The sequence below is a fragment of the Perca fluviatilis genome, chromosome 2 (assembly GCF_010015445.1).
Source record: "Perca fluviatilis chromosome 2, GENO_Pfluv_1.0, whole genome shotgun sequence".
Lineage (NCBI taxonomy): Eukaryota > Metazoa > Chordata > Actinopteri > Perciformes > Percidae > Perca > Perca fluviatilis.
In genome coordinates, this window is record NC_053113.1 from 12,937,689 (window position 1) to 12,965,489 (window position 27,801).

The 27,801-nt window shown below is 43.9% G+C and overlaps 1 protein-coding gene across 6 annotated transcripts in view; it reads right to left on the bottom strand.

Annotated features, from left to right (window-relative positions):
- actn4 (actinin, alpha 4) overlaps positions 1-27,801 on the bottom strand; it is a 72,022-nt gene that overhangs the window by 26,191 nt on the left and 18,030 nt on the right. For all 6 annotated transcript variants that reach the window (XM_039823070.1, XM_039823043.1, XM_039823054.1 and 3 more), the window contains exons 2-3: positions 2,749-2,863; positions 842-961 (exon numbers count right to left, since the gene is read on the bottom strand). In XM_039823070.1, coding sequence (XP_039679004.1) covers positions 842-961; positions 2,749-2,863 — 235 coding nt within the window. The remainder of the gene's footprint in view (positions 1-841; positions 962-2,748; positions 2,864-27,801) is intronic.

The window sequence follows — 27,801 nt, forward strand, 5'->3', positions numbered from 1 at the left end:
ATGGTCAGCAGTATCAGTGGTGTCATGTGGCAGAAATGTCACGTTTGTCCTGATAAAGTAGGAGAAAGGTCACTGTCCTGACATTTTTCCTGACAGTGACTTTTATAGAGTCACTGTCCTGGCACAACATTTCCACACACTTACACGCTGCCAATTTCAAAAGGAGTTGCTGAGCATTTGATCTCAACACTGGTACCTGGGTCGCTCTGTGCTCCGAACGCATGAGAAGGTTAGGAGACAACAGGCAACATAGGGGCAAAACACCCGGACTGAAAGAGATGCTAATTGTGTCCTTTTGTGTTAAAGTGGACAAACTGCAGCTGAACTTCAGTATTGTGTTCACTCTGGAGACAGAGGCTGTCTGACTCCTGCCCCAAGCAGATCCACACAGACACTCCTCTACAGATATATTATACTAAACACCACAGCCCACTATACAACATATTACAGGAAACCATTGAAGAAAGCCTGATGATGACTGCTCCATGTTCTTGAAGCCAAGCTGATGTGCAATCCTGATTTAAATTACTAATACTAATGTTATTGCATTTTTTTGGGAATATTACTTTAGCCTCAGCATGCTGTGCAGCTGTCACATGGAGGACAAAATAAACTAAAACAAGTACCGGCTTTGGTTGGCAGGTACCCAATGAAAAAAAAAGACTGATCAAGAAGCCAAAACTACACATGATCAGGACCTCCCTGCTTTTAACTGAGCTCTGTGACTCTCCAACTCAAACTGGTAACAGTCACTTCAAAACAGAGGCTCTGGCCCCGGGGCCCCCTGTTCTGTAGGCCATGTGACCCATCCATGCGTGTGTGTGTATGAATGCATGCTTACCCTCTGCTCCAATAGAGACCAGCTTGACTCCTTTGCTGGCGATGAAGTCCAGGGCTTTGTTAACGTTGTTAATCTTGTGCACCCTCATCTTACCTCGCTCAGGCTTGGGTAACCGTTCGCCTGCGGGGACACACACACACACACACACACACACACAGTGAGCGAGTTAGCGGAGCGCGTTTCCACAGGCTCAGCAGAACAACACTCGGTCAGGACAGTTAAGGTTACAGCAGGCACGTCTGTGTCGCTCACAGCAGAAAGAAAAGAAAAAGGGAAGCCAAATTTCATTACGGGACGACAGCAGTTCAAATGTTTATCTACTGTGCCACAGGAACGGTTACCCTGCTACAACAACCTGCAATTAAACATGAGAAACCTCGAGAGAAAAGCCGTGATTCAGTGACCGATGTATAGCAGGGTGTTCCCAACGGGTTGTTTTGAATGCCTGTGATCCATACTGAGGTTGGAAACTGGGAGAGACCTCGCCCTGGAACGGGAGGAGATAGCATCTGAAAACATTTGGATTGACAGCTAAGAGACAGCTTTGAAAATCAGACCACGGCTCAGTGACACACGAGAGAGAGAACGTGTGTGTGTGTGTGTGTGTGTGTGTGTGTGTGTGTGTGTGTGTGTGTGTGTGTGTGTGTGTGTGTGTGTGTGTGTGTGTGTGTTGGGCTGGGCTGGAAGGTTGAGTCCTGCGGCTTCAGGGTGAAACATCAGGGGCCCCATCTTGCACCCGGCGCAAAGCCCGACACAAGCGTCTTTGCTATTTTAAGACCGTCCGGCGCCCGCGTCGTTTAAATAGCAAATGCACCTGCGCCCATCTGTGTGCCCGTGGGTGTGCTGGTCTTACAGGGAGGTGTGTTCAGGTGCATTCTGGGCGTATTGCTATCTTGAGGCAGCGGGAAGTGATCGCGCCATTGGCCAACAAAAACCCTGGTCTAAAGTCAATGGCGCAGCATTTCATGGTTATTTTAACAGCAAATTAGTAAAATAATGCGCCTAGGCTTATGCACAGCGCGCGCACACTATGCTTGTTACACACACACACACACACACACACACACACACACAGACGCGCAGCAGCACACAAACATGCACAATATTACGGTGCATATGGGCCATCATAATAGCAATGCAAATGTCCAACCGCGCCTGGCTTTTAAAGGGAATGGGAGATGATCTCTGATTGGTTGATTGCATGTTACGCCCAAAACACACCTATGAATTAATGAAGACGCTAAGTACAACCCTTTAGAACCAGGCGCCCGGACCCTTTTTTCTGCCGTCAAACTAGCAAAAGTGGATTTGGACACGCCCTAAACGCACCTGAGCCAGGCGCTTTACGCCGTGCGTTCAGATCGGTTTTTTAAAACGTAAAACGATTATTTTGCACATTACGTTTTGCAAGTAAACTCTTATTTTGTCTTGTTTGTGTTCTGAATGGGTAAAGTTTTAAGGGAAATTTCACAGTTCAATGCGTTCTCACCATTCATTTGTTTAATTATTTGGTTACACTTTAACTTTTCTACATAAGACTGACATGACACTGTCATGAACGTGTCATAAAACATTATAAACAAGTCATAAACGTTTATGACATAACTTTTTTTAGTAAGTGTCATTCGGTTTTGTCATGACACGTTATGGTCAGGGTTAGGGTCAGGGTTCATGTGTCATGACAGTGTCATGTGAGTGTCATGTATTCATGACAGTGTCATGTCACTCTTATGTAGAAAACTTAAAGTGTTACCAATTATTTTACTCTTTTCAACAGTCAATTAGGGTCAAATAACCGGGATCTCAATATTGACCAAAATAATTGTGATTATGACCATAATGCCAGCCATATTAGTCTGATTACAGAAGCTAATGTTGTGGTGCTTAGAGGTTGTACAGATAGTTACCTGCGATGACCTCCAGCAGCAGCATGAGTTTCAGCCCATCCCTGAAGTCCTCCTCGATGTTTTCGATCTGTGTGCCGGACTTGCGCAGGTGGGAGTTGCACCACGCCGTGAACGTCTGCACACAAACAGGAGACACACGGTGACTATTCAGAGCCCGGGCCGTGGTGTTTTCCATCTTTTATGACAATAAACCACTTTGAAAAGCGAGAATGAAAGAAAATGAAATTCAATGGGACAGGAAGGGAGGTGGGGGAGTCGCTTTAGATAAGACGGGAAGTAGCAGACGAAAAGGGGGAGGAGACAGACGTTCTAACACAATACCTATAGCCAAGAACGGCTAGTGATCTCACAGAACTATTTAAAAATGTATACACGTCAAAAAGAAAATGGGTGGTTGGCAGATAACAACGATGAATAAAAACAATGCACACTTTAGGTAACGTATAGTGAACACGCACTTTCTAAGACAGCTGTGCTGCTTTTCATCTGAATAATAAAAAACACCTTTTTCCACCTTCTCTCTTCCTATTTCTCACCCCTGCTCTTCTTCACACTCAACCAGAGTACGTCCCATTTGTTAAAGAAACACTGCGAAACTTAGAAAGAGATCCCCTGTAATATCTGGCCCCCAGACAGGAATCAAACGGTGAGAACTTGTAATTAGATATCAGGATGGTGCACCAAATCACAAACACACAGACATCTGGGGAAAGACACACACTCCAGCATGAATCTCACACATCAATAGCTGGTTGGAATCTATGTTTTCGTGCTTCTGGTTAGCCAACATTCTTCAGAAATGTGTTTCTAATCTTTTCCTCTTTTTATTTATTTTTTTTCGTAGCAGAGAGGTAGGCACGGGACTGCGGAGAGCTCTGTCACGCCACTCAGTCAAAAATCTCAGTTATGGCTCATCATCAATCAATGCGCCAAAAACACTTCAGGACTTCTTTTTTTCATGACTCGTTACATAGTTTAGAGGAAGTGACTAAAAAGGCCGTGACCAAAAATAGATGTTGAAGGTCTGGAATGCACACTCACACAGCAGTGAAGCTGCTGTCCCTTATACTCCGCTTTTTCCGCCTATTACTCCCGATTTACAAAGAGGGGCCACCGTCCAGTGACGCACCATGACCCCCAATAATGCTACGTTGTGAACAACAAATCAAGTCACATTTCCATCTAATTGTCAAGCGAATTTTAAACAAACATTTAAAAAAACAAATTTGAAGCGTTTCCATCAGCTGGTTTAGAGCGAATAAACTAGACTAGGCAAAGCGTAGTTTGGTCACAAGTTGCCGTTACACATGGTTGTAGATTGCAAAGAGTTTAGAAGCTAAGTTCTTTGGCTAAATGGAGAGAGAGGTAGCATAGTACAAGTTGGCCACCTGTGCAGAATACGGGGTAGTGGCAGAGACATTTGGTGTCAGCGAGACAACCGTATATTCGTCAAAATACCCGACGTGGCTGAGGCCCAGGCTATAGCGCACCGCGACTCCACTACACACCTGGTGCCACCAGTGTACGGCGCACTGGATGGGACCCGTACCCCGATCCTTCCCCCATCTGATGGATACCGGCACTAATTACTACGAATTAACTTTTTTTTTTTGAAAAAGGCAAAAAACACCTCAAGCGAGCGGCAAAAACATTTCGAAGTTTTTTTTTTTTTTTTTCCAAAGTTTCCATCAACATTTTCTAATGCGCTATTTCAAAATGTGCCTAAATATTTGGTATTGATAAATAAATTCACGTGGCCACTGATCGATCGATGCTGTACGCGAGTACTCATAACAGGACCACATAACATCAAAACACAAGTTTAAACACTTTTAACACTCAATTATTATTAGATTTCTTTTGGGTGCAGCGGCCAGTTTTGATTATCGGGGGGCTGTTACCCCCCACCATCCCCCCTGTAAATTATGCCTAGGATCGTGTATATTTTTCTAGAACGTTTCTATGAACAGCGCTTTACATTACAGGTTATGTTTATTTTAAAATGAGAAAATACTCGGTACTTTTCATTTGTCAATTATTTAATTCACACAGGAGTAAAGAAAATAGGCCTCACCATGTGGTTATTTCACATAAACTACATTAATAATCACCAGAAAACGGGCTCTATCGTGATATATATTATTATCGGGAACAGAAAAGATAGATAGATAGATAGATAGATAGATAGATAGATAGATAGATAGATAGATAGATAGATAGATAGATAGATAGATAGATAGATAGATAGATAGATAGATAGATAGATAGATAGATAGATAGATAGATAGATCCCTATTAGAGATGAACAGATAGTGGAAATAACAGTTATTTACAGTTCTTTTGATTCACACCAGGGACACAATTCCTCAGTACAGCAGACAACTTTGAGGAAAATATCACGGTTCAAACTGAATGACTATCAACCCAATTGACCTTTACACCTCCCCTCTGTCTGCGTCTCTCCTGCGCTGGGTGTTCAAAAACATTATGACAGGGTGCTGCTCGCTGCCCCGCCCCTCTCCCCACCGCGGCCACCGGCAACAAAGCGCCCATTGAGCCTCGTGGATAATAGCACCCTTCAGCCCCCTGTACTCTCCCCTCAACCGCTCTCTCTACTTCTCTCTCTGTGTGTGACCCTCCCCCAGACCGCCCGATACCAACCCCCAACTCACACAAACACAATTATATATATATATATATATATATATAGAGAGAGAGAGAGAGAGAGAGAGAGAGACCCACTGAGGAGGGAAGGATACATTTTGCATAAACAAACAGACAAAGTTAGGGGAGAATAGAACACACACACACACACACACACACACACACGAGCTGCATCCATCATTGTCACTGATTTAAACACTGATCTCTGCAACATGGTCAACTGCAACAAAAGGTGAAACAACCTCCAGTTTGTGACCATCCTAATAGATAAACAATACATTTAGTATTCCTTGCTGTCAATCAACTTTGTTTGAAAGGGCTTCGAACTAACCATATGAATTAGGCATCACTCATTCGCAGGAACAGATTACAGAAAAAAAAAACTGAAACAAAACAAATTACTTGCCGATTTATTCATTTGATGACAACTAATCGATGTAGGTTTGCCACTCTAATGCTAATCAGGCACCGTTCTATGTAACCAATGTAGAGAATGAGATTAAACATGTTATCTTTTATTTTACATGTAGATACCCCAGTCAGCCCATTTTCTCCGGGCAGGGGGATTCACCATCCAAGCCAGCGGAGCAAAGTGAGGGCACACTGAGGGTTTCTGCATGTTGGGAAGCTTTGGATTTCAAAGGAGCGTTTTAGGAACGTGAACTAGATCAGAGGGCAGGTTTACTAGAATGGGGCTCTGTCCCAACAGGAGCGCTGCCACTGGGAGTGGTGACGAGGAGAGTACAGTGCACACAGCAACAGGTAGAGACCTGCAGAGAGCCTGAAACGTTACACACTCTGTAGAACACAACGTGCTACAGATTGAGCAGCTTTCAGCCCCTCCCTCCGAGCCCAGGGGTCAGACACCGGTTAGACACTCTGGGTCTTGCTCAGGGCACACTTCAGCCGGGCTTTAACAGAGCTTTAAGCAGGCCTGCGTGCTGCTAAGAGAGGGCTGCCCATCAGGCTGCTCTGGGTCTGTGACAACGAGTGGACTGTGGGAAACGTAGCGCCGCCTCTGGCTGCGTTATGTCAGTCAGGGACAGTACAGCGAGGTGTGGTGCTGCTGCGTGTTGTAAACTGGAACGGGCATGCACACACACACACACAGCTCAGACAGAGTGGAACCATGCTGAGTGGACACAAGAAAGCAGCAATTCTGGTTCAAGATATTTTGTCTTAACATGTTTAAGCGAATCCCTGCAGCTGTCAGCATCAGGTACTGCGTGTGACAGCGGCCGTATCAGGAGAGATCTCAGGAGGAAGTTGTTGGTTCACATGCAACGGGGACCGACTTTCACTTCCCCCGAACAAACCTATCGAAAGCTATTGATGGACGTCTTATTAAAACTTCCCGAGCGTGACTTTAACTGCTTTATTCGGAGTTTCACTCTGACCTCGAACTGGCTTTCAAAAAGCCACGTTTAAATATGCCTTTCAATACTAGCTATCCAAGTCTGTATTTTAATATTTTCAAGTTCAAGCCAGGGCTGTGCAGTTCATGGAGATTTGAATCGCGACTACGGCTCCTTAGGACACAAAAACAGGATAATCGATTTATCAATTTTTGCACATTACATTTTGCAAGTATTATTTTGTCTTGTGTTCTGAATGAAAAAAATAAAAAATAAAAATATGGGGAAAGCATTAAGGGGATTTTCACAGTTCAAGCTGTTTCCACTGTTGGTTTGTTTAACTTTTTTCACTGCTTTCCAAGTTCACTAATTGCAACATCCTTCCAAAAGTCAATCATTGTGATTACGGGCGCCCGGATAGCTCAGCTGGTAGAGCAGGCGCCCATATACAGAGGTTTAACTCCTCCATGCAGCAGGCCCGGGTTCAACTCTGACCTGCGGCCCTTTGCTGCAAGTCACTCCCCCTTCTCTCTCTCCCCCCGTTCATATCTTCAGCTGTCCTGTCAAATAATGGCCTAAAAATGCCCAAAAAATAATATTACAAATAAATAAAAATTGGAATTATGAGTTAAAGCATGTCAGAGGATTTCCAGTTTTAATTCTGAAGGATATCTTCAGGCCGAATTGCCCTGAATTAAACGTGAACTGACCCTAATTCCTGGAGAGAGCGACCAAACAGGATGAGTGCCAGTGCAGCCTGTTAAACCTGCCAGTGTTGGCTACACACATCTGATGAGATGATAGGATTTCTGACCTGAGCCGAGGACACGCATAACGAGCTGGAGGCGGTGGGACCGAGCAAAGCCGGATGGGACCGTTAAGACGGTTTACATGTTAGGCACGGCGCTCTTTATCCTCTAGTATCTATTGCATAACTGCTGTAGCCACAGTGGAGAACATCCTCTCCGCTGGTCCCGCTGCACGCATCGACCAGACCGGAGCCCTCTGCTTAAGCTCACCGTTTGACCCCAACATGTCACGATGATGGGTTTTAAAAGCTGCTCAGCTCATCAAGCTTAACTATTTGAAAAAACTTTGAACTTTAATACCAGGAAACCCCTTAATGGGATTAACTGTAAAAAAAACTGGGAGTAAAGTGGACTCATGTCTGTTGGCAGATTTTTGTTATTGTGCACCAACGTATCCATACCTAGTCTCGCATTGCCAGACCTATCTCCGCAGCGCTGTGGAGGAGGGTCTGGCTAGTTGACACAACATTACGGGATGGGAGAAAACGTTAGCGATGCACCGATTACAACTTTCTAGGCCGATTCCGATTTTCCTTGAGTTAGGCCAGCCGATACCGATTTTAGCCGATTCCTTTTTTCTAACCACTTTACAGCACACACAAGTATTTATTTTCTATCTTTTCTTTAATCAAACATTTTGCTCAGAACATATAAAAAATTTTGAACAGATAATGGATCACTATAAAGTAGAACTATATAAATGACTCCTGGTGTGGGACATTCACACCCGTCTAAAGGTCAACGTTAGAACCATTTACTTCTTTTCACATCCAATATCACACTAAAGAAATGTGATTTTGGTTTTTGGTGTCGTCCCTCCACGCCCTACTTTCTCCTTGCAGGTGTTGCATATTGCAATCTTCTGCACACACGCTGAAGAATGTCCAAACAGCTGACATGTTGCAGGTTAATGCACCAGGTTCCCTGTAACTCGTATAAGTTATGTTGTCAGTTAATTGTAGCGTTGACTGCCATGAAATTCGGCATATGTCAGACTGACCTGCCGGTCTCCGGTCATGGCCGAGCGCGTGAAAACCGGCCAATTCCGGTCACCGGCCGCTCTATCGGTGCATCTCTAGAAAACGTGGTCTTGTCTAGTGGCATTTCTTTAAACCAATCACAATCGTCTTGGTTATTGCTAAGCGGTGAATGGAGCAACGGGAAGGAACATGGGCACGTAGGGAGGCGAGCTCTGGAATTAAAATGGCTGTCGTGGGTCGTGTGTGTGAACCAATAGCTGCGGTGTTTCATTTTGCTTGCATCAGTTTGTGTTGCAGGATGAAAGTCTCCACATGCCTTTCACTGTCAACTGCGGCTCTGATAAAACTGGGAGACCGGGCGACTCCCAACTTTGAAGATGACCATCGCCGAAATAAAAAAAGCTACCAATTTTGTGTGCCAATATTTACCCGTTTGTGTTTCAGTGGTCTTAGTTTGTACCGTTATCAGGGCTCTAGGATGGATTATCCATGCAAAGGGGACATCATTTTCTGTCTTCAGCTGTCATTACCTATCAAATGTAAATCAACATCTTCATCCAAGTAGCATTATTTTTTCCAATGCGTGGCCTTTAAAAAGGGGAACACGTGGTGTGTGATGGTGAAAGTTTAGAGATCTTTGTTATCTGTGTTCTGGAGAAACGGTGAGTGTGTCTGGAAGTGGTTAAGTTGTCCAACATGTCTCCATCCATGGCAGATATACAACTGTCTCCTCGCTGCTTTACTGTGTGGAAAACACAGGGACCCTAACCGGGTCTATTGGGGTCAGCTGTTTGATCTCCACACACACACACACACACACACACACACACACACACACACACACACACACACACACACACACACACACACACACACACACACACACACACACACACACACACACACACACACACACACACACACACTTTAAACTTTAATCTCTAACTGAGCCTCCAGGGTCAAAGGTCAGGGTTCAGATCATTCGTTTCAAAGAGAGGAACTCGGCAGATGTCAAATGCAAGCAGTTACACGCACAAAACACAAGCATAAAAACACATGACAAAAACATGCATGTGAAGAAACCGTGAGAACACACACACACACACACACACACACAGAAAAACATACATAGACTGAGGGCAGAAAAGGGTGTAAAGATGGACAGCATCCGTCTTCCACACACACAACACTCCTTGGACAGGAATGTGCTTAAGAGACACAAGAATCGACACTGAAACACAACACACACACACACACACACACACACACCTGTATAGATCACTTCAACTGTTTTTCTGCATGCATACACACCAATTATTCCCACACCCAGTTTCTCAATGCATGTGCAATTTTCTGACTACATAGGCAACTAAATTGTATGTATACCCAAGAGAGTGATACACACACACACACACACACACACACACACACACACACACACACACACACACACACACACACACACACACACACACACACACACACACACACACACTAAGGGTGTGTCTTGCTACACCTGGGAGGAACAAGCCAGGTTTATTGCTCAAGTGCCTCGCATTCTCTGCACGACGTCAGCAGTGTGTGTGTGTGTTTGTTTTCTAGATCACACACCCTTTTTCTTGCTAGCATAATGAGCTCACTCTTAAAGCAACTCTACCCACTGACAGTCTTTTGTTTCGGTGGCAGCTCGTCACTTCTATCATCATCAACTGACCCACACTATAAACAGGAGCCGTCTTACTTGTGTCACTTTTGAACAACTAACTATTATTTTGTCACTTTACCTTGCAATTCTTGTCTCCTTATGCTTCTGTAGTTTTATATTCTTAAATTTAGTTGTATGTACCACTTGCTCTTCTCATTAGTTTTTTACTACGTCTATTTATCTGTATTTTCTGTCTTTGTGTTGCTGCAAAACCCCAATTTCAATTAAGGTTTATCTTAGCAAATATTTGAGAGAAAAAACGAATACATTTTAAACTGTTAAACATATTTGTGACTAAACTTTTTTAGTCTATTTAGGTTTAAAAAATAATAATTTTGTCTATAGTATTTTTTGCACCAAACCATGAGCTCAACACACACACACACACACACACACACACACACACACACACACACACACACACACACACACACACACACACACACACACACACACACACACACACACACACACACACACACACACACACACACACACACACTTTAACTGTGATTTCTCACTGAGTCTGTGACGTGATGAAGCTGCTGAAACAAAGACGTCTTTTGTCACTTCCTGTGAACATTTCACAGAACGATAATTTGCACCTTATGAGAGTGCGGTTTGAATTAATTAGGCAGCAGCAGCAGCAGCAGCAGCAGCAGCAGCAGCAGCGGTAGTCCTCCATACTGGGTTTCTGCTGCAAATCTTCATTTCTGAGTAAGGCATCAATAACCGTAGTAAAAATATTGAGAAGAGGAAACGCAAAAGAGGAAGAGGCAAAGTGACTTAGGGAGGTTAGGAAATGGCTCAGGAACAATAGCTGTTAACATGCCCTTAAGCAAGACACTGAAATCACTGTTGCTCCACTGGCACGGAAGGACTTGACGCCAACTTTGTCAGATCGGGGCTTGGCCGCGGCACGACACAGCCAGTCAGAGGATGAAAAGCAAATGTAAAAACGGCAGCAGATGGCAAGTTGTTGGCACCAAAAAGCAGATTTGTACTGCTAGTTAAAAGGAGTTATATGGGGACCTGCTGGCAGGAGGTAGAACCTCAAGGAACTTGGACAGAGCCATACTAGACTGGACTGGTTGAACCAGGCTAAGCAGGGCCAAACCATGCTGGCCTGGCCCTGTGAATAAAGCTCAACGACTAGTCTGGTCTGGCCTGACACAAGGCCTCCTATTCTTAGAGGCAGGGCAATTAAAAAAAAAAAAAAAAAAAGGGCTGTGGCATGCAACACAGCAGCCCTGCTAACTATTGTCACACACTCTTTTGCTTCCAACGCTCCAGAAGACAGGTCGCTCTTTGTATCCTAACGTACAGAAGCAGACCGCCTCAGTTTAAATACACTTTCCCAACACATAAAAACACATGCACAGACAGTATCTGCATGTCCACACAGGTTAACAAGCCATGAGATTGACCCATATGGCCAACCTAAAAAAGGGTACTTTTACACAAACATCTTTTGCTGCTGTCATTTAACAAAAACTAAGTCCAACGCTCGCATTTCTCTCCAATTCTCCATTTTAACGTCCCAACTGTACTCTTATTAAGTCGAGCAAACCACAAGACAAACACCATCTTCAAAACACCGAGATTCCTCAAACTGCATTTCAGAAATAAACATCATGACAACTCCTTTTTACAAGCACGCTGAGCTGGAACATAGGACCCTGGACCCGCAAATTAAAATACACACAAAAGAAAGAAAGAAACAGAGCTGCACTCTAGAGTCCATGCAGCCCCATTCACACAGCAGTGGTGGAACTGGATATGCGGCCTGCTACTGTAGAGTCACACAGTGCAGGAATACAACACCGTCCCCTCCGGGGCACGGCTGTACCGGGGGGAGGGCTTACGGTGCATCGGTGCATGTGTGTGACAACCCGAGGCACTGAGGAAGAAGAAACCGGCTATTAGCTAAACAAGTGGACAGCTGTTGGAAATGGGGTTTTTTTGGGGAGAAAGTGTATAGATGTCAGACACACGCACACTTGGCAGCATCTCAAACTGTGAAATGATAAAGATGGATTTTTTTAATGCGGCGTCACAGCCGAGTGTAGTGGCTCTACAGAGAGAAGACGTCCGTGTCCAAAATACTAGGGGCCATTAGAGCGCTGCTCATCGTGAATAGAGACAGTGAAGGAGGAGGAGGAGGAAAGAAAAGATCAGGAAGAGGAGAAGAAAGACGAAGCAGAGCTCTGCTGCAGAGGAGGTTGTTATGGTGTCATTATCCTTTCAAGTCTGGACAAGGGAACACACGCAGACACACACACACACACACACACACACACACACGTAATTGCTGTGTACTTCTTGGCTGGCCTAATGCCCGTCAGATATGCCATTATGGGAGTCAACAGCTTAACGCACAACTGTTTTGCAACAAGCTCCATAGACTGTGTCCAGTCAGACCCACGGCTCTCTGGAGGAGCCTCGATATAGCAGCTCACAGAAACAAAGGAAAGGGAGGATTAAGGACAGGAGAGCAGGAGGGGAGAGGAAATGCGGGGGGGGGGGAGCCAGGATATGATCGAGAGAAGGAGGAGGAGAGACGAGTGATGACTGTGGGAAACAGGAAGAACGGACGCTAAACATCATCAAGTAAAAAAGTGTGAATGTTACGAATGTTACATTTGATTTGGTCCCAACAAAAAGTCTCCCTAAATCTTTCAGTGTCGTAAAACAATGATGGGAAATACAGCGGGGAGTGCAAAAAGCGCTCTAAAAGCCCACTTTGAATAACAACCATTACTTCAAAAGTTTCTAAGTACTAAAGTCACTTCTACAAGGAACGTCGCCTGCGCTGGACCGGAGGAGGGTAAATGAGAGCTCACAGATGCCTGGACGTGGGATAAGAAGTTTAAAATGAAAAGAAGAAGAAGAAGAAGAAGAAGAAGAAGCAATTTGGTAAGATGAAAGATGGAAGCTGAGGAGGAGGGAGGGATGTTTAGAACCAAGCGCAACATTAAATGATGGAAATGGGTCACTCCAGGAAACACTGAGGATGGAACCAACAGCCTTCAGATTATTTAAGGAGACTCTCGGAGCCGAAGAGGACTGCTGCCAGAGAGGAAGAGGCTCTATTGAGACCAGTGTGTGTGTGTGTGTGTGTGTGTGTGTGTGTGTGTGTGTGTGTGCATTCTGGGTAACCAGAGCAGGCTTTCACATTTCTGTATCCCCCACACACACGCAATCTTAAGCTCTTACATGCCGAGTGTGTGTGTAAGAGGATCTCCTTGACACTATAACAGACAACACACACACACACACACACAACAAACAACACACACAAACCACCACACACACACACACACACACACACACACACACACACACACACACACACGAGCTTCCTTCACTTCCACACATTCCTTGCACATCTCATCATTGAAAAGATGAAAGAAACTCCCTGTTATTTTTCTGTGGCAAAGTTGAAAAACTTCTCTGAACTAATCAGCAGCTGCCTGGTGGCTTTTAGTGATTCGCTACCGTTTTATGAGAGGAGACTACCACGCTGGAGGGAGGCGAAGAGGACAGGAGGAAGTAAGGGGGAGGAGGGAGGTGAAGGGGGTAACTTGTCAAGCGATGTGGTTATTTGTTCATTTACGACTCTTCCTGTCTTTGTTGGTCAAAGAGTCCGGCCAGGGGTCGGATTGCACTGCCATTGCGCGTGCGCCTGCGCCCGTGTGTGTGCCTTTCCCATTTTAGGATCAGGAAGGACGTCTTACAAAAGAGTGGGAGTGTATTTTTATACACTGGCTATGGGATAAGAATTAGGGCTGGGCGATTGGGCGAAAACAGATCTCACGATATTCTTGACCAAATACCTTGATATCAAGGCAATATTCTATAAAAAGGTAGACAATTGGTGCTTTAACAAACTATAAAAATTTGAAAATATCTTCACACTTAGATTTTATGAAATAATCATCAGTAATGTTGACATAAGTGGGGAAAAGGCAAATAATAGAACAGCTACAACAGCCTGGTAAGTTCAGTAAAGTCGCTTTACTGTAATGCAGCCTTTAAAACCAGGGACAGATAACACTTATGTCATATCACGATATCCAAAATCCAAGACGATATCTAGTCTCCTATCACGATATCGATACATCAATATATTGCCCGGCCTTAATACGAATACATTCTTAATATTAACATAATAAATACAATGTTTTAGTAATTCTCATGTTTTTAGGCCTACTTGAAGTACAGATGTTTTCTACTTTTCAAATTTAAAAAGATACTGCATTTTCTAACTGTGTTTTATGAACAATGAAAACCTTTGAGAAGACTATTTTTGAAGTCCTATTCATCACATTTAACTGCGCGCTAACATTTAGAAGAACAGCCCGATATGGTCGCTGTAACTTCTACATTATGAAACGTGGTGGTTTTTGTTTATAGTCCGGCTCGTTGACAGAAAGCACCACCACTCCTGTATCAAAGTTGTCGACCCTGCACATTTCAACATTATATATGAGGCCATGTCGTCCCGCTGTGTGCCAGTAAAAGCTGCCGGGGACGTTGGCTCCGGTGTTGCATAACTGTATGTTGACACACGGCCACCACAAAAGTCCCATATCCTTAATTCGCTGCATTTACATTTTAGGCTTTCGGCCGACTTACCCACTTACCCACGACTGAGCACACGGGCAAGTTTGGTGCCACGAGGCGGTTGGAAATTCTTCTGAGATTGCTTTATCCTTGACTTGTATGCTAAGGTTTTGGAGGGAATCGTTCCTCGCCAAGTCTCTTTAGAAGTTAGGTTCTGGATTTGTGATGCTGAGCTCATTTGTCTGTTGGGTGAAGTGTTCGCCACACCAATCCACCTACTCTACTCCCAGACAGGACCTTAGGCACGGGGAAATCACCAGGGGCTTTCAAATATTAACCCTCCAAAGTATGTGCGACCACTCTGGCTCGCAAAAGGCCTCATTTAAGAAGCCGCTCGTCCTTAAAAAAAAAAAAAAAAAGAAAAGTAAATCGGTGTTAAGTTGCTGTGAAGCACTCAGCTGGAGGAGTCGGCGAGGCCAAATCCCAGCAGAGTGTTCCACGATGGCATCGATGTTTAACGTGAAAACTCAACGTCTTCAAGCAAATGTGACAACCGAAAGCCTGAAACATTTTAACAATGGTGTCTACCATACGGACAATTTCGCCGTTCAGCAATCCGAGACTTTTAAGAGCCGGGGGGGGGGGGGTAAATCATGTTCGGTTCGTTTCCAGATGAATGAGTTTGTGTTGCCCCGTTTACTGCTTTGGTAACAGCTCTGTGCAGGAGGAGGCTGATGGGTTTTGAGGGGTCAAGCGATTTAATGACTCTTCTTGGCAATGAATTAAGGGAAGAGAGGTAACGGGAGAAAGGGGGGAGAGACACTCCGAGGTGTGTTATAAGTCTTTGATCTTGTAGCCAGAACAGGGTCTTCTCCTCATCGAGGGGAGGGAGGGAGGAGTAGAATAACACAAGCGAAGACAAGGGAGGAAAAGAGCTAGCAAACACTGGATGTTAAAGCTGTAGTGCGTAGTTTCTGTCGCCCCCCATGAGGAATTCTAAGTAATGACAACAACACTGTCGCCGCGTCCACGTGATACAAGTCTTCTGTGATCGTACACCTCCGCTCCTCCACGCAGTTGCTAGTAGCTAAGGAGGACACGGAGGATTAAAAGAACATGATGGAAGAGGTAATTATCATCGCTCGAGTTTCTGCGCGCGAAAGTCACCGGACGACATCAATTTCTAAACACAGCCATACTGAGAAATCCAGAGAGCGTTGTGGGCGCTGATGGTCTTAATTAGCTTAGTAGCAACTCATTTGGCGACGGCTTGAATGTAACGGTCGTTCATCGATATAAAAAAAAAAAAAAGTCACGCGCTAAAGCTTTTAAGAACAGCAAATATAAAATACACACAAAGATTGTAACAGAACAACATATGTATGCAAATCTTAACTCAGATGTTCCCCTGTTACTACCGTCCAGTTGCACAGACAACAGATGGCTGTTTTGTTTTAGCTCTCTGGCACTCGCCGTGTTGTCTTGTGTGGAAGACTCCGCCCACTCGAGTCGGCAAAACCAACCACAAACATTTCTCTTCAAATGAGACTTTTTTTCTGTGTGCCAACTCTGCCTAGCAGGGATGGGAGGACAGGAAAAGTGTGTGGGGGGGGTGGGGGGGGAGGAACGGCAGAGAAGCGGTAGACAAAACGAATGTCATCCCTGCTGAACGGGACCGAGATGTCAGGAATGCCAGCTATGCTCTTCCTCCCTCAGACTCCCTTTTCTAGTACATCTTCACTCGCTCCTCCTCAGTTTCCTTCCACCCTCATCATCAGCTCCTTCTCTCAGACTTTCCACATATGATTAACGTTAGCGCCCGTGTAGTCCAGAAACGGCAGAACAGAAGAGAGGTGTCCTTCTGCACATAATCTCTGTTCAGCAAGTTTCTGGAAACACGCCATGCCTCAGCCACTTCACTAAAGGACCTGAAAGCGGGTCCGTCGAGTAGATCAAATAAACAAATCAGTCCACTGGAAGCCCGGAATGGAAAGAATTTGTGACGTCTGGTAAGAAGTCATTATCACACATTTCTATCTGTGCTTGTATAGTGTTGACTATGCAGGAAACCACTTAAAACCGCTTTAAAATGTTCAAGAATCTTTAAAAAAAAAAGGCCCTAAAGGCCTATTCTTACTTAGCTTCTTACTATAAGGGACAAGGTCCCATGTGAATACATGAATAGTTTGGAGCGAACAGCTGATTGAGCGTAATCGAGGGGGCTTGTTTGCTTAAGTTTCCAGGCCGCTGTCAATCAAATCTGGTCAAACCATACCCACACAGTCCTGCTGAAGCAAATACAAGTGTTTGTGTGTCACACTCTTACTAAATAATAACTAAAGATGCTTTGGCTGAACCTTAACTTTGGTTGTTTATTTATGGAGGAATAATTCATCTAAGAGACAAAAAAAAAAGTTTCGAGGGGCTTTAAAGTGTATTTAAACTGCATAACCTCTATCAATAGTCCTATCAAATTTAATGTGGGTGTGCACTCAACTGGTATTAATTTTATTTAACAATTCTAAGATTGGTAGGCCTGTCACGATAACAAATTTTGCTCGACGATAAATTGTCCCAGAAATGATTGCGATAAACGATAGTATTCTCGTTCTGATTTTCATCTAATATAATGATAATGGCATAATGATGCAAGTACACCTTTTCAAAGCTCAATAAACGTTTACTTCTAAAGAATACTCAACACCGGAAGTGGACGACATTTTAAATATCCACAATAAATGAACAAAACAACCAAAAAACAATAAATAAAATGGACTCAAAAAAATGCACTGGAATAAAAACCAAACCATCAAAAACAATAAATAAAATCCGCGATAATTAACATTTAAAAATGATCAAGCTCCGTTTTATTCATCATGCGATTAATTGATTTATTGCATATTGTGGGTGTCTTTTCTTAGCTGATGTGAAGGAATTAAGCAAGCCATTCCGTTTTGTTTTAGACTTCTTTCCAACCATAAGCCTTCCCTCTGTCGTCAGAGTCGCACGTGATGCCACGCGCAGCGCGAGACAACGTCTTCCTGCAGCGGAAAGTGAAAAGATGAAGAAGTTCGAGCTCGAGGTGCGAGAAGTTCGAGCTCAAAGAAGCCGAGAGAGGTGAGAAACGACATAAAGAGGGAGTCAGCATTACTCTGCATCGGTGTCCCCCTCCTCCGTTTGTGTGCGTCCGTTTCTCTCATATCACACCATCACTTCTTTCTCTCCTCGGCCAATCAGCAGCCAACTAATCCACTTCCTGTCTTTAGGAGGCACAGCACAGGAAGCAGCGGGGGCGGGAGGATGTCCACGTTAATCCCCCAGGAATGCAGCGAATGGATCCAACTGTACAAGATGTAAAACATTAACCCCTCCCCCCCCCGAGGACACTTGTGAAATTAGCCATCTGAAGATTTATAGCGTCCAATGACGCATCACGCCGACAATGGACTCAACAAGGAAAGTGCCCGGGGAGTTTGTAAAGGCCCGCTGCGCTGTGAGGACTTAGAAAAAGACTGGAGGTGACTCATGTAGAAAGCTGAGTGAGGTCAGTGGGAAGGAAGGTGCTTCTAACTGCAGGAAGTTTATATGGGAGGTGAGAGGGGACTGGTTCAACTGTCATCTTCTGGTTCAGCACTGAGAGACAATTATACTTTCAGGATTTCCACACCTGCAATTAGTTTTTCCTCAGTAGAAAGGCTGACTTTATTCCATTTGTTACATTAGATTCATGGTGGCTGGTGAGAAAAGGTCACAGATATCCCAACACAAGCTTAGAGCTCCAAAATCGCTTACTTTTATTTGTATTTTAGCACGTACTGCAGTTGGCCTTACAAAGTACGTACTGTTGCATACAGGATGAATACTACGTACTACTTCTTCATAGCACTGCGCTAGAGCTGGGCGATATGGAGAAAATCAAATATCCCGATATTTTTGACCAAATACCTCGACATCGATATTGTGGGGTTGACAATTGGCGCTTTCACAAAATACGCACACAATAAATAATCATCAGTTATGTTGATATAATAACTATGTGGGTAAAGGCAAATAATGGAACAGCTAGAACAGTCTGGTGTGTTCGGAAAATGACATCACTCTACTGGGATGCAGCCTTTAAAACCAGGAAAAGACAACACTTGTGTCATATCAGGATATTACGATATCCAAAATTTAAGACGATATCTAGCGTCATATATCGATATAATATATCGATATATTGCCCAGCCCTACATTGCGCCTTGAACTTCGACCCTCTTGCTCATATATGCTGCACAAAGGATTGTGCGTCAGAATGGCCAGAAAGGCATGCTGGCTTAAATACTCTGAAATCCTGGTATTTTTTTTGACAGTATTGGGACGGACAAAATCTTTTTCTGGCATACCAAATAGTATGGTAATATGGCAGGGAGAATTCACCAGCAGCAAGTTAAGACAAAGACAAAGATAGAAGTTCATAGTGCTGGCTGAAGGCACTCACCTGCCCAAATGTACCAAACTAAAAAAGGAGATCTTCACAACAACGCTTCATTACTCACACTGTAGTTGAATTGAATCAAAATGTGAATGAATAATAAAATAACATACTCTGCACTTTCAGGATGTATTATTCCCTTTATTCCAAACTTTAGCTCATCAACGTGGAATGCTGCAAGTAAAATAATCAAACTTCTTAACGCCCAAGAGGTCATGACGGCCCTAAATAAACAACGACTCCTTGGTCCTGGAAGCCCCACCTCAGGCACACACACACACACACACACACACACACACACACACACACACACACACACACACACACACACACAGGCAGAATATTTGTGCGTCGAGAATAACTAGCACAGGTGTTGCAATGACACCATTTAACAATCGAGGGCTGCCCACTGAATGAGTCAACCACGGCGTCATTTCACAACCGACATGTACGTTTGGAACGGTTCCACTGCTCTTGAGATGATACCAACTCACACTACAATGCATGCCTTGAACTTACACAGACGTATCGCACTTCAACGGCTTTTACTGACCTAAATTTGATACTACAGGAATGTGATAGCTTCTCCAAATGTAAAACACAGTCAAAGTATGGGTCTTATCCTTGCTCTGTGGCCGCCATCCAGTTATGGATCCTATTCAGCCCAGGCTAACGCCTGGAGAGCAAAACAGGGTCATGGAGAACACCTGGAAACTGCCCATACAATTCCACACAATGGAGCGGGACACGATCAGAAAAACAGATAAGGAGCAAAAAGGTTATACAACACGTTCCCGTCTGAGTTCAGTGAATCGAACATCACCTCATGTAGAATCACAGGACAGGATTACTATCTATCTATCTATCTATCTATCTATCTATCTATCTATCTATCTATCTAAATGCAATTTGTTTTGAAGAAGTGTCATGACAGTGTTTCTTCTACGTTGACTTTGGAATGGCAGCCCGGTCTGTAGCCTACTTGTCACATTGGTAACAGCAACAGCTAATATAAGTTTATAGTTTATCACTTAGTAACTAGACCGGATCTCTCTCCCCCCACCCCCGGACAGGTTTGGACAGACCTGCCCCCACAGCTTAAAAAAAAAACAAAAACTTTGAGAACACTACAAACGTGTCGCTGCTGCAGAGGTCTTGCACTTTGACTTTGCACTATTCAAGCCTCGACTTGGCCGCAAATCAACTTCAATTATCACGAGTCAACAGAGAGAACTGTGACCGTTCAACGCAAATGTTCCCTTTGACCTCGACAGAACTCACTTTGGACTTGTTGTGACGGAAATGTGGATTATTTGGTTTTCCCCGGCTGCTCTGCAGGAGTTGGTCTGGGCAGCCAGAACCACCGGTAGCCAGACCGGTGTTCCCCTTCTTTCCTCAGCCTGATTCTCCCCCCCCTATTACAAAGCCAAAGCTCTCCAATCACTGAATAAGCTGAGGTCATTATTATTATTACTACTACACACCCACTTCTGTGTGTGTGTGTGTGTGTGTGTAGTTTGGCAGGCCCGATAGCAGTTGGCAGGGCGAAGCGTCAGCTGTTTGCGTCGGCCTTTTATTAAAACCGCTGGCTGAATCTTTCCAGAGCTCCGCGACAGCTCTGCGGTTCTGTTGTTGATCAGTTCGGGCAGGAGGAAACGGAATCGCTCCGCCAGCCCTGGATTTGTTGAAAAGCGTTTTTGTTGTCTGGATGCCAAAAGGGCTCTGATGCCAGCTCGGCTGTTGGCATTTTTTTGTAGCATTTATGGGTGTTCCAGCGTGAGACAAAACACGTAAAACATGTTTCTTTAAAAGTACAGAATATGGAAATTAACCAGACTGAAAAGAAGAGAGAAAAAAAAAAAAAACAGAAGAAAACAAACTGAAAAATATAAAATCGGAAAATGGACGTTGCGCTTCAGCAATGGGATTCTCAGTGGAGTACCGAAAACCAATGAGCGTGTACTCCTATCACACCTTCACAGCGTATTAAGTGTGCACATTCAAATTTGGTGATATACACCTGGGCAGAGTCAATACACAGCTGGGAGTTGGACCCAATTATTTAGATAACCAATCACCTTTCTCATCATGTCCCATACAGGGACCAATCACACGTTTTTAACCCTTGTGTGGTCCTTCGGGTCCCGGTGACCCGAAAGACAAAACAAAGGTTAATGAAGCACCTTGGTGCTCGTTTGTACAGCATTTTGGTCAGCTTAAACGGTGTTTAAATGTGCGAGGAAACAAACTTTACTTTACTTGGTCCTTCGGGTCCCGGTGACCCAAAAGACCACACAAGGGTTAAATACTTGCTAAAGGCTCTGTGCCGAAAATGCACAAGCATATTTTTTTATTGCAATGTGAGCTGCATAAACAAGTGAAATGTGAGTGTTTGTCTTCCTCGACTCAAAAGAAAAATATATGTTAGCAATTTGCGTGCAATGCATGAACTGGCAGCTGGTGAAGCTGGTAAACATGACACAAAACCGAGCGCTGGGAAACCTCCAAGTATGGAAATTACTGTTTATGTGCACAGTGATGATACTTAATGTTTTATGTGTTTGAAAGTTGAGAAACACTCGGTCAAGCACATACAAGGATAGAAGCTGGCACCTGGCATCAGTCAGCACGTTTACACGCACACCGATATTCCACTATTATTCAGAATACGACAATATTCAGAATTTGTTACAGGGCATGTTTTCGGGTGTTAGAGGCATTCATCGGGCATGTATACAGCGCGTTCGGAATATGCGTCGGGGGTGTTTACCACAGGCATATGGTCAGCTCTGTGCGTTGCTATGGTTGCTGTACACCAGGGGTCTCCAACAAGTAGCTCTCGAGCAGGTGTCCAGTAGCTCGTGGATAGGTTGACAAACTGAGACACAAAATGACCCCGATATTAAAAGTGAGGTAGCTAACTTTGTGGGCCATAGACGTGTAAAGTGGCAATTTCTTCTAGGACCAGAATGGGAATATTTTCTGTGATGTAGCTCTAACTATGTGGGCTAAAAGAAGTGTAAAATAGACATGGACCTTGGCGTGAAGTTAAGATTTTTCATAAGCTTTGGGTATTGCAATTTCAGCAAACAGTGGCTTCATTCGGCTTATGTGGTTTATCTAAATAAATGTAAGCGATGTGATGAAAGTAGCTCTTGGCCACTTTCGTTATTTTAAAAGTAACCCTTAGATGAAGAAAGGTTGGAGACCCCTGCTGTACACAAACCAACCAGCCAACAGTGTGCAAGGCTGCAGACCTGGTAAGGAGAATCACAGCTACTTTTAAACATTATCAAAGTCTTGGATATCAACAGGTTTTTGGATATGCGCAAACAAGAAGCTGGTTGAAGGAATGAAAGAGGGACGCTGTGTTCGCACGGTCAAACAAGTTCGCCACCAGTCCGTACACTTTGAAATAATTGTTTTTTGCGCGGCTACATGTAAACGGGGATATTAGTGGAATATATTCTTTCATTAGCCATGTAAACAGCTTAGTCAGAATATCGTTTATTTTCGGAATAAGGGCAAAAACCGGAATATTATGTGCATGTAAACGTATTCCGTGTGTGTAGCGTAGGAGACCGATCGCAGGCTGCGGTGCAACTAAACGGTCACAGGTCCAAACCTGGTAACAGCCATGAGTTCTGACCCCGCTAATCCACGCCAAGTAAGTCTGGATAAGAGCGTCAGAAAAATACCAAACACATTAAATTATCATAAAAAAATGAATTAAGAGGGAACACCAGATTGGAAAATTGTAACATTTTGCCCAACCCTTTAAGGTGTCATCAAGGCCAAAATGTTATTTTGATGTGTATCATCATGAGGAGAATTACCTTTTTGTACCAATTTCTTTGTAATATCGCCAATATGCATTTATCATAGAGCAGGGCAGTATATTTCAATATTCTATCGATATTGTGATATGAGACTAGATATCGCCTTAGATTTTAGATATCGTAATATTGTAATATGGCATAATTGTTGTCTTTTCCTGGTTTTAAAGGCCACATTACAATAGAGTGAGGTCATTTTCTGAACTTACCAGACTGTTCTAGCTGTTCTATTATTTGCCTTTACCCACTTAGTCATTATATCCACATTACTGATGATTATTTATTAAAAATCTCATTGGGTAAATATTTTGTCAAAGCACCAATAGTCAACACTACAATATCGCTGCGGTATCGATATCGAGGGATTTGGTCAAAAAAATATCGTGATATTTGATTTCCTCCACATCGCCCAGCCCTAATTTATCATACAACTAACTGTTTCATTATCATTTCATGAAGTGAGTTATGAAACGACAGACTTCAGGCAGGTTAAGGCAACCAATGATGGGTAACAGTTGTCTTTACGAGAAGGGTTTCTTCACACCACATAGCTCACAGAGTCTATTTGTAACCATGACTGATAAAAAAAAACATGTGAAAGAGGAAGTCATTGGTCAGAAGAGAGAAGCAATTGCTGTCAATGCACAACTTTTGGAGAACTGAACCTTGTTTTCTATTCATCTTGAGGGTATTTTGCAGGACAATGAAACCTTTTCTTAGAATGAAATTATCTAACCAATGTGAAAGACATTTACACAATGCTGTAACAGACAGGCACATGGAGGCCCCTCTCTGGCTCTAGCGTGTGAATGGGTCTGCGTTAGTGGGAGTAAACGCCACTATAGATATGAATGAGTAAGTACTAAACTCGCTAAACAGCAACTAAGACAGAGTTACTCTTTGCTGGGTTATTTTAATCATTAATCATTAAAACTTAGTCTACACACCAGAGACATGAGCCAAAAACGTGCTCAGCTGGCAACATCACTTCATCTCTCTGTCAGCGACTATCACACACACACACACTTCAAGTTATATAACCACTGCAGGCAGACCTCTGTACTGACATGTTGGACAAACTGGGAGGAAAGTAGGGAGAGGAAGAAAGAGGGGAGGAGAAAAGAAAGGAGAAACACAAACACTGCGTGGTGTGTCAGTGAGTGTGAACAAATAAAGCAGGTCTGCTTGTTTTAGGAGTGTAATCTGTGTGTGTGTGCATGTGTGGTATGAGAAGCACGACATTTCAACAGCTACAAATCCTCATTCTTGGCATTCCCTCTAAAACAGAAGTTTGTGCTGCTCATGTTGCAGCTGATCTCATCCAAAACCTTTGACGATGAATAACCAAAATGTACGAGACAGAGAGACAGAGAGAGAGACAGAGAAAAAGAGAGAGACAACAAATATTTCTTATACCAACAAAAGCAAATATTACATGAGTGAATCATGTGGCCCTCCAGAGACGAATAAGATGGAGTGAAAACAGAGGGCTGGGTGCGCGTGTGTGTGTGTGTGTGTGTGTGTGTGTGTCTGTGTCTGTGTGTGTGTGTGTCTGTGTGTCTGTGTGTCTGTGTGTGTGTGTGTGCGTGCGTGCGTGCGTGACGGAAAAAAAATGTAGCCAAACGGGAGTTTCAGGCCAGCCCAGTTGCCCGGCAGCAGACAGCATTGTCACGGTAACAGGCTCTTCCTGCCCCTCCTCCTCCTCCTCCTCCTCCTCCTCTCCACCCGCCGCGCAAGCTTTTACCTTATAAGGCAACGCATTCAACTGCCTATCACGGCGACAATGGTGACGTAAGAGGGCAGCAAGGTGCACCCCCCCGGTGACACACACACACACACACAGAATTTATAATTACATGAACATACAGAAACACACACACTTTCAGGATGACACTGCAAATCGTGCGTGTGCGTGTGCGTGTGTGTGTGTGTGTGTGTGTGTGTGTGTGTGTTTCCTATGAAGCAACAGAAACCCGATAAGAGAGAGAGATGAGCAGAGAGACAGGAAGTGAAAGGGCAGGTTATGTTAAGTGAAGAGGTAAACTAAAAGCAACACCTCCCAACTTCCTGCAACGTACAGGGGTCAAACACGGTGTCAAGAAGTCTGCGTGTCAAAGGGAGCGTACGTATGCCCTTCGGTGGCCTTGGCTCCCATTTGGTGAATTTTAATACCTTGCGTGTGAGTCTCTGCCGTTTTCAGGAAATTAAATATCTTTTTGTGCTGCATGGGGGCCGACTTGACGAAGAAACAAAGCCGGATCTGGAAATTAATTATGAAGAGATAATAAGTTTTGTGTCTGGTTAAATCGCGGTTACCATCTCAAAAGATTATGAGGCTCATGGAATCCCAACTGTGTTATTTAAGCAGACAGGATGCACATTGTTCTATTAACGCCAGCCAAGTGTTCTAAATATGGACATGTAGGTGAAAGTAAGAAATCCAGTCTCCAAATGCAAGATATTTTGCTACTGCAAAAGCATTGTTTTTGAGGCCTGGGGACTACACACATACAGATACACTTTGGACATGCAGCAAAACATACCATAGTCATTGGCTAGTAAAAATCAGACCTCAAAAATTTCATATGAGATAAAGTCTTAAGGCTGGATCATGCAAACTGTTTCCAGATTTGTCAAGGACTTCCTGGTGCTGCAAGTCATTAGGAGAGGAGAAAAGAGAGCTCGTAAAAAGAGCTGAGAGGGTCCGGACCCGGTACAAGGAGAGGCTCATTGTTTGTTCCTCGGAGTTTCCGCTTGTTGATGACCCATAACACCCCCCCCCTCGGTCCAGCTCTGCCACACATTCCAGAGTCCGCTGTGCCCTTTATGGCTTCATGACTCACTGGCCCACGCCTGTCTGACACATACACACCATCAAGCGCATGCCAAGGCAAATGGGCATGCAAATGGGCATTAATCAGCCGCTGAGAGTGTCACATCCGACAGACAGGGAAGTTAAGAGTGGCGGGCCAGAGATTGCCCGGCACTCACCACCGGTTGCAAAAGGAGGAAACTGGTGTGCTTGTGTTGGACCGCGCTAATTGTTTAGTCTGTAAAAATGTCAAATAGTGACAAATGCCCGTCTGTTTTGCAGAGCCCAAGATCACATCTCAAGAATGCTTGTTTTGTCCAACCAAATCAGCCTGAAAACAAGTGACGAGATGAGATTTAAACAATCTCTCCGTGTCTAATAGGAGTAGGATTTCCTTCTTTATCCTTGTTGTGCACACACAGACGTACAACTTGCAAGACCAAAAAAGGTTTCATGGCAATAGTCTATATTCTCCGCGTTCCACTTCAGGGAATGCTCCGGTGCTGCCGGAAATTGCGCCGTATGTCCGTTACTTTCCTCTTCCTTTGTGTTGGTGTTCTAAACTCTGGACGATTTATGAGGACTATGGTTAACCTTTTATCAGATCTCTGCAGGGTAAATCCACACAGCTAGCTAGACTATCTGTCCAATCTGAGTTCTCTGTTGCACGACTAAAAACTACTTTTGAACGTACACACGTTCCACCAAAACAAGTTCCTTCCCGACGCCATTTAGCAGTGGCTCCGGGGCTCCGTCTGGGTCTTAGCGCCGCCCAAGACGATTGTGATCGGTTTAAATACATTCCAATAAACCAGAGCACGTTTCTCTCCCATCCCAGAGTGCTGTGTGACTAGCCAGAGTGCTGTGGAGGAAGGTCTGGCAAGGTGATGAATCCACACACATTTATAAATCAATCAACACGCTAACCCTAAAACCTTAAGTTGGTTTAATGCGGTGATCCTCGTGCCCTAGATAGACTCTCGCAGAGCCTCACGCACGCGACGCACGCCACACACCCCTCCGGGTGCAGGGCTCAGTCACGGCTGGTCTGTGGGGGATCACTGCTCCAGATCAGTGCAATCCCTTTAAAATGACTTTAATATCACACCGACCCCCCTTCTGCTGTAAGTGGAGCAGTCCAGGATGAGTAGACAGTGAATCAGTGACAGTCTGATCCTCTCCACCACTTTCTGTCCATTTGTATTCAAACAATAGACCCAAAACGGTTTCTTTCACATTAAAACATAATTAAGTCTGCCCCCCCGCCCCTTGTCGATTAGTCGACTGTTCGGTCGTTTTGGTCTCAGTCGACTAAGATTTCTGAAGTCATTTTTTATGCTTTTTCGTGCTGAATGAGTCATTTCCAAGAAACTTAGGAGCACGTCTCTGGTAAACACAAGATTTAATGTGGTGCTTTTGCACGATTCTTTGTGGAGAAACTCAGTTTAAATCAACTAATCGATTCGTCGACAAAATCATGACTCAGTGGAGTAAGAATTTCTCTAGTCGAGGACAGCCCTAAACATAATCTACAACCATGGGCAGTATGGATACAATCTTTTATCACAGTATAGTTTGATTTAAAGGATATAGAGACATAGATAAGGATGATACAGTATGTATTCTGTAAAATCAATTGAAAAAGCCGTTACATCTAACATGACGAGCTGGGACCTAACAGTAGGCGAATTAAAACTCAAATATTGCGATATTTTAAAACAAATACTAGGAGAGGGAATCACCAGTGGGCCAACAATATGATACTACCACCATACTTCGGTCACAATACAATATTATTGCGATATTCTGCGATATATTGCAAATTAGTTTAAAAAAATTTACAACTTCTGTC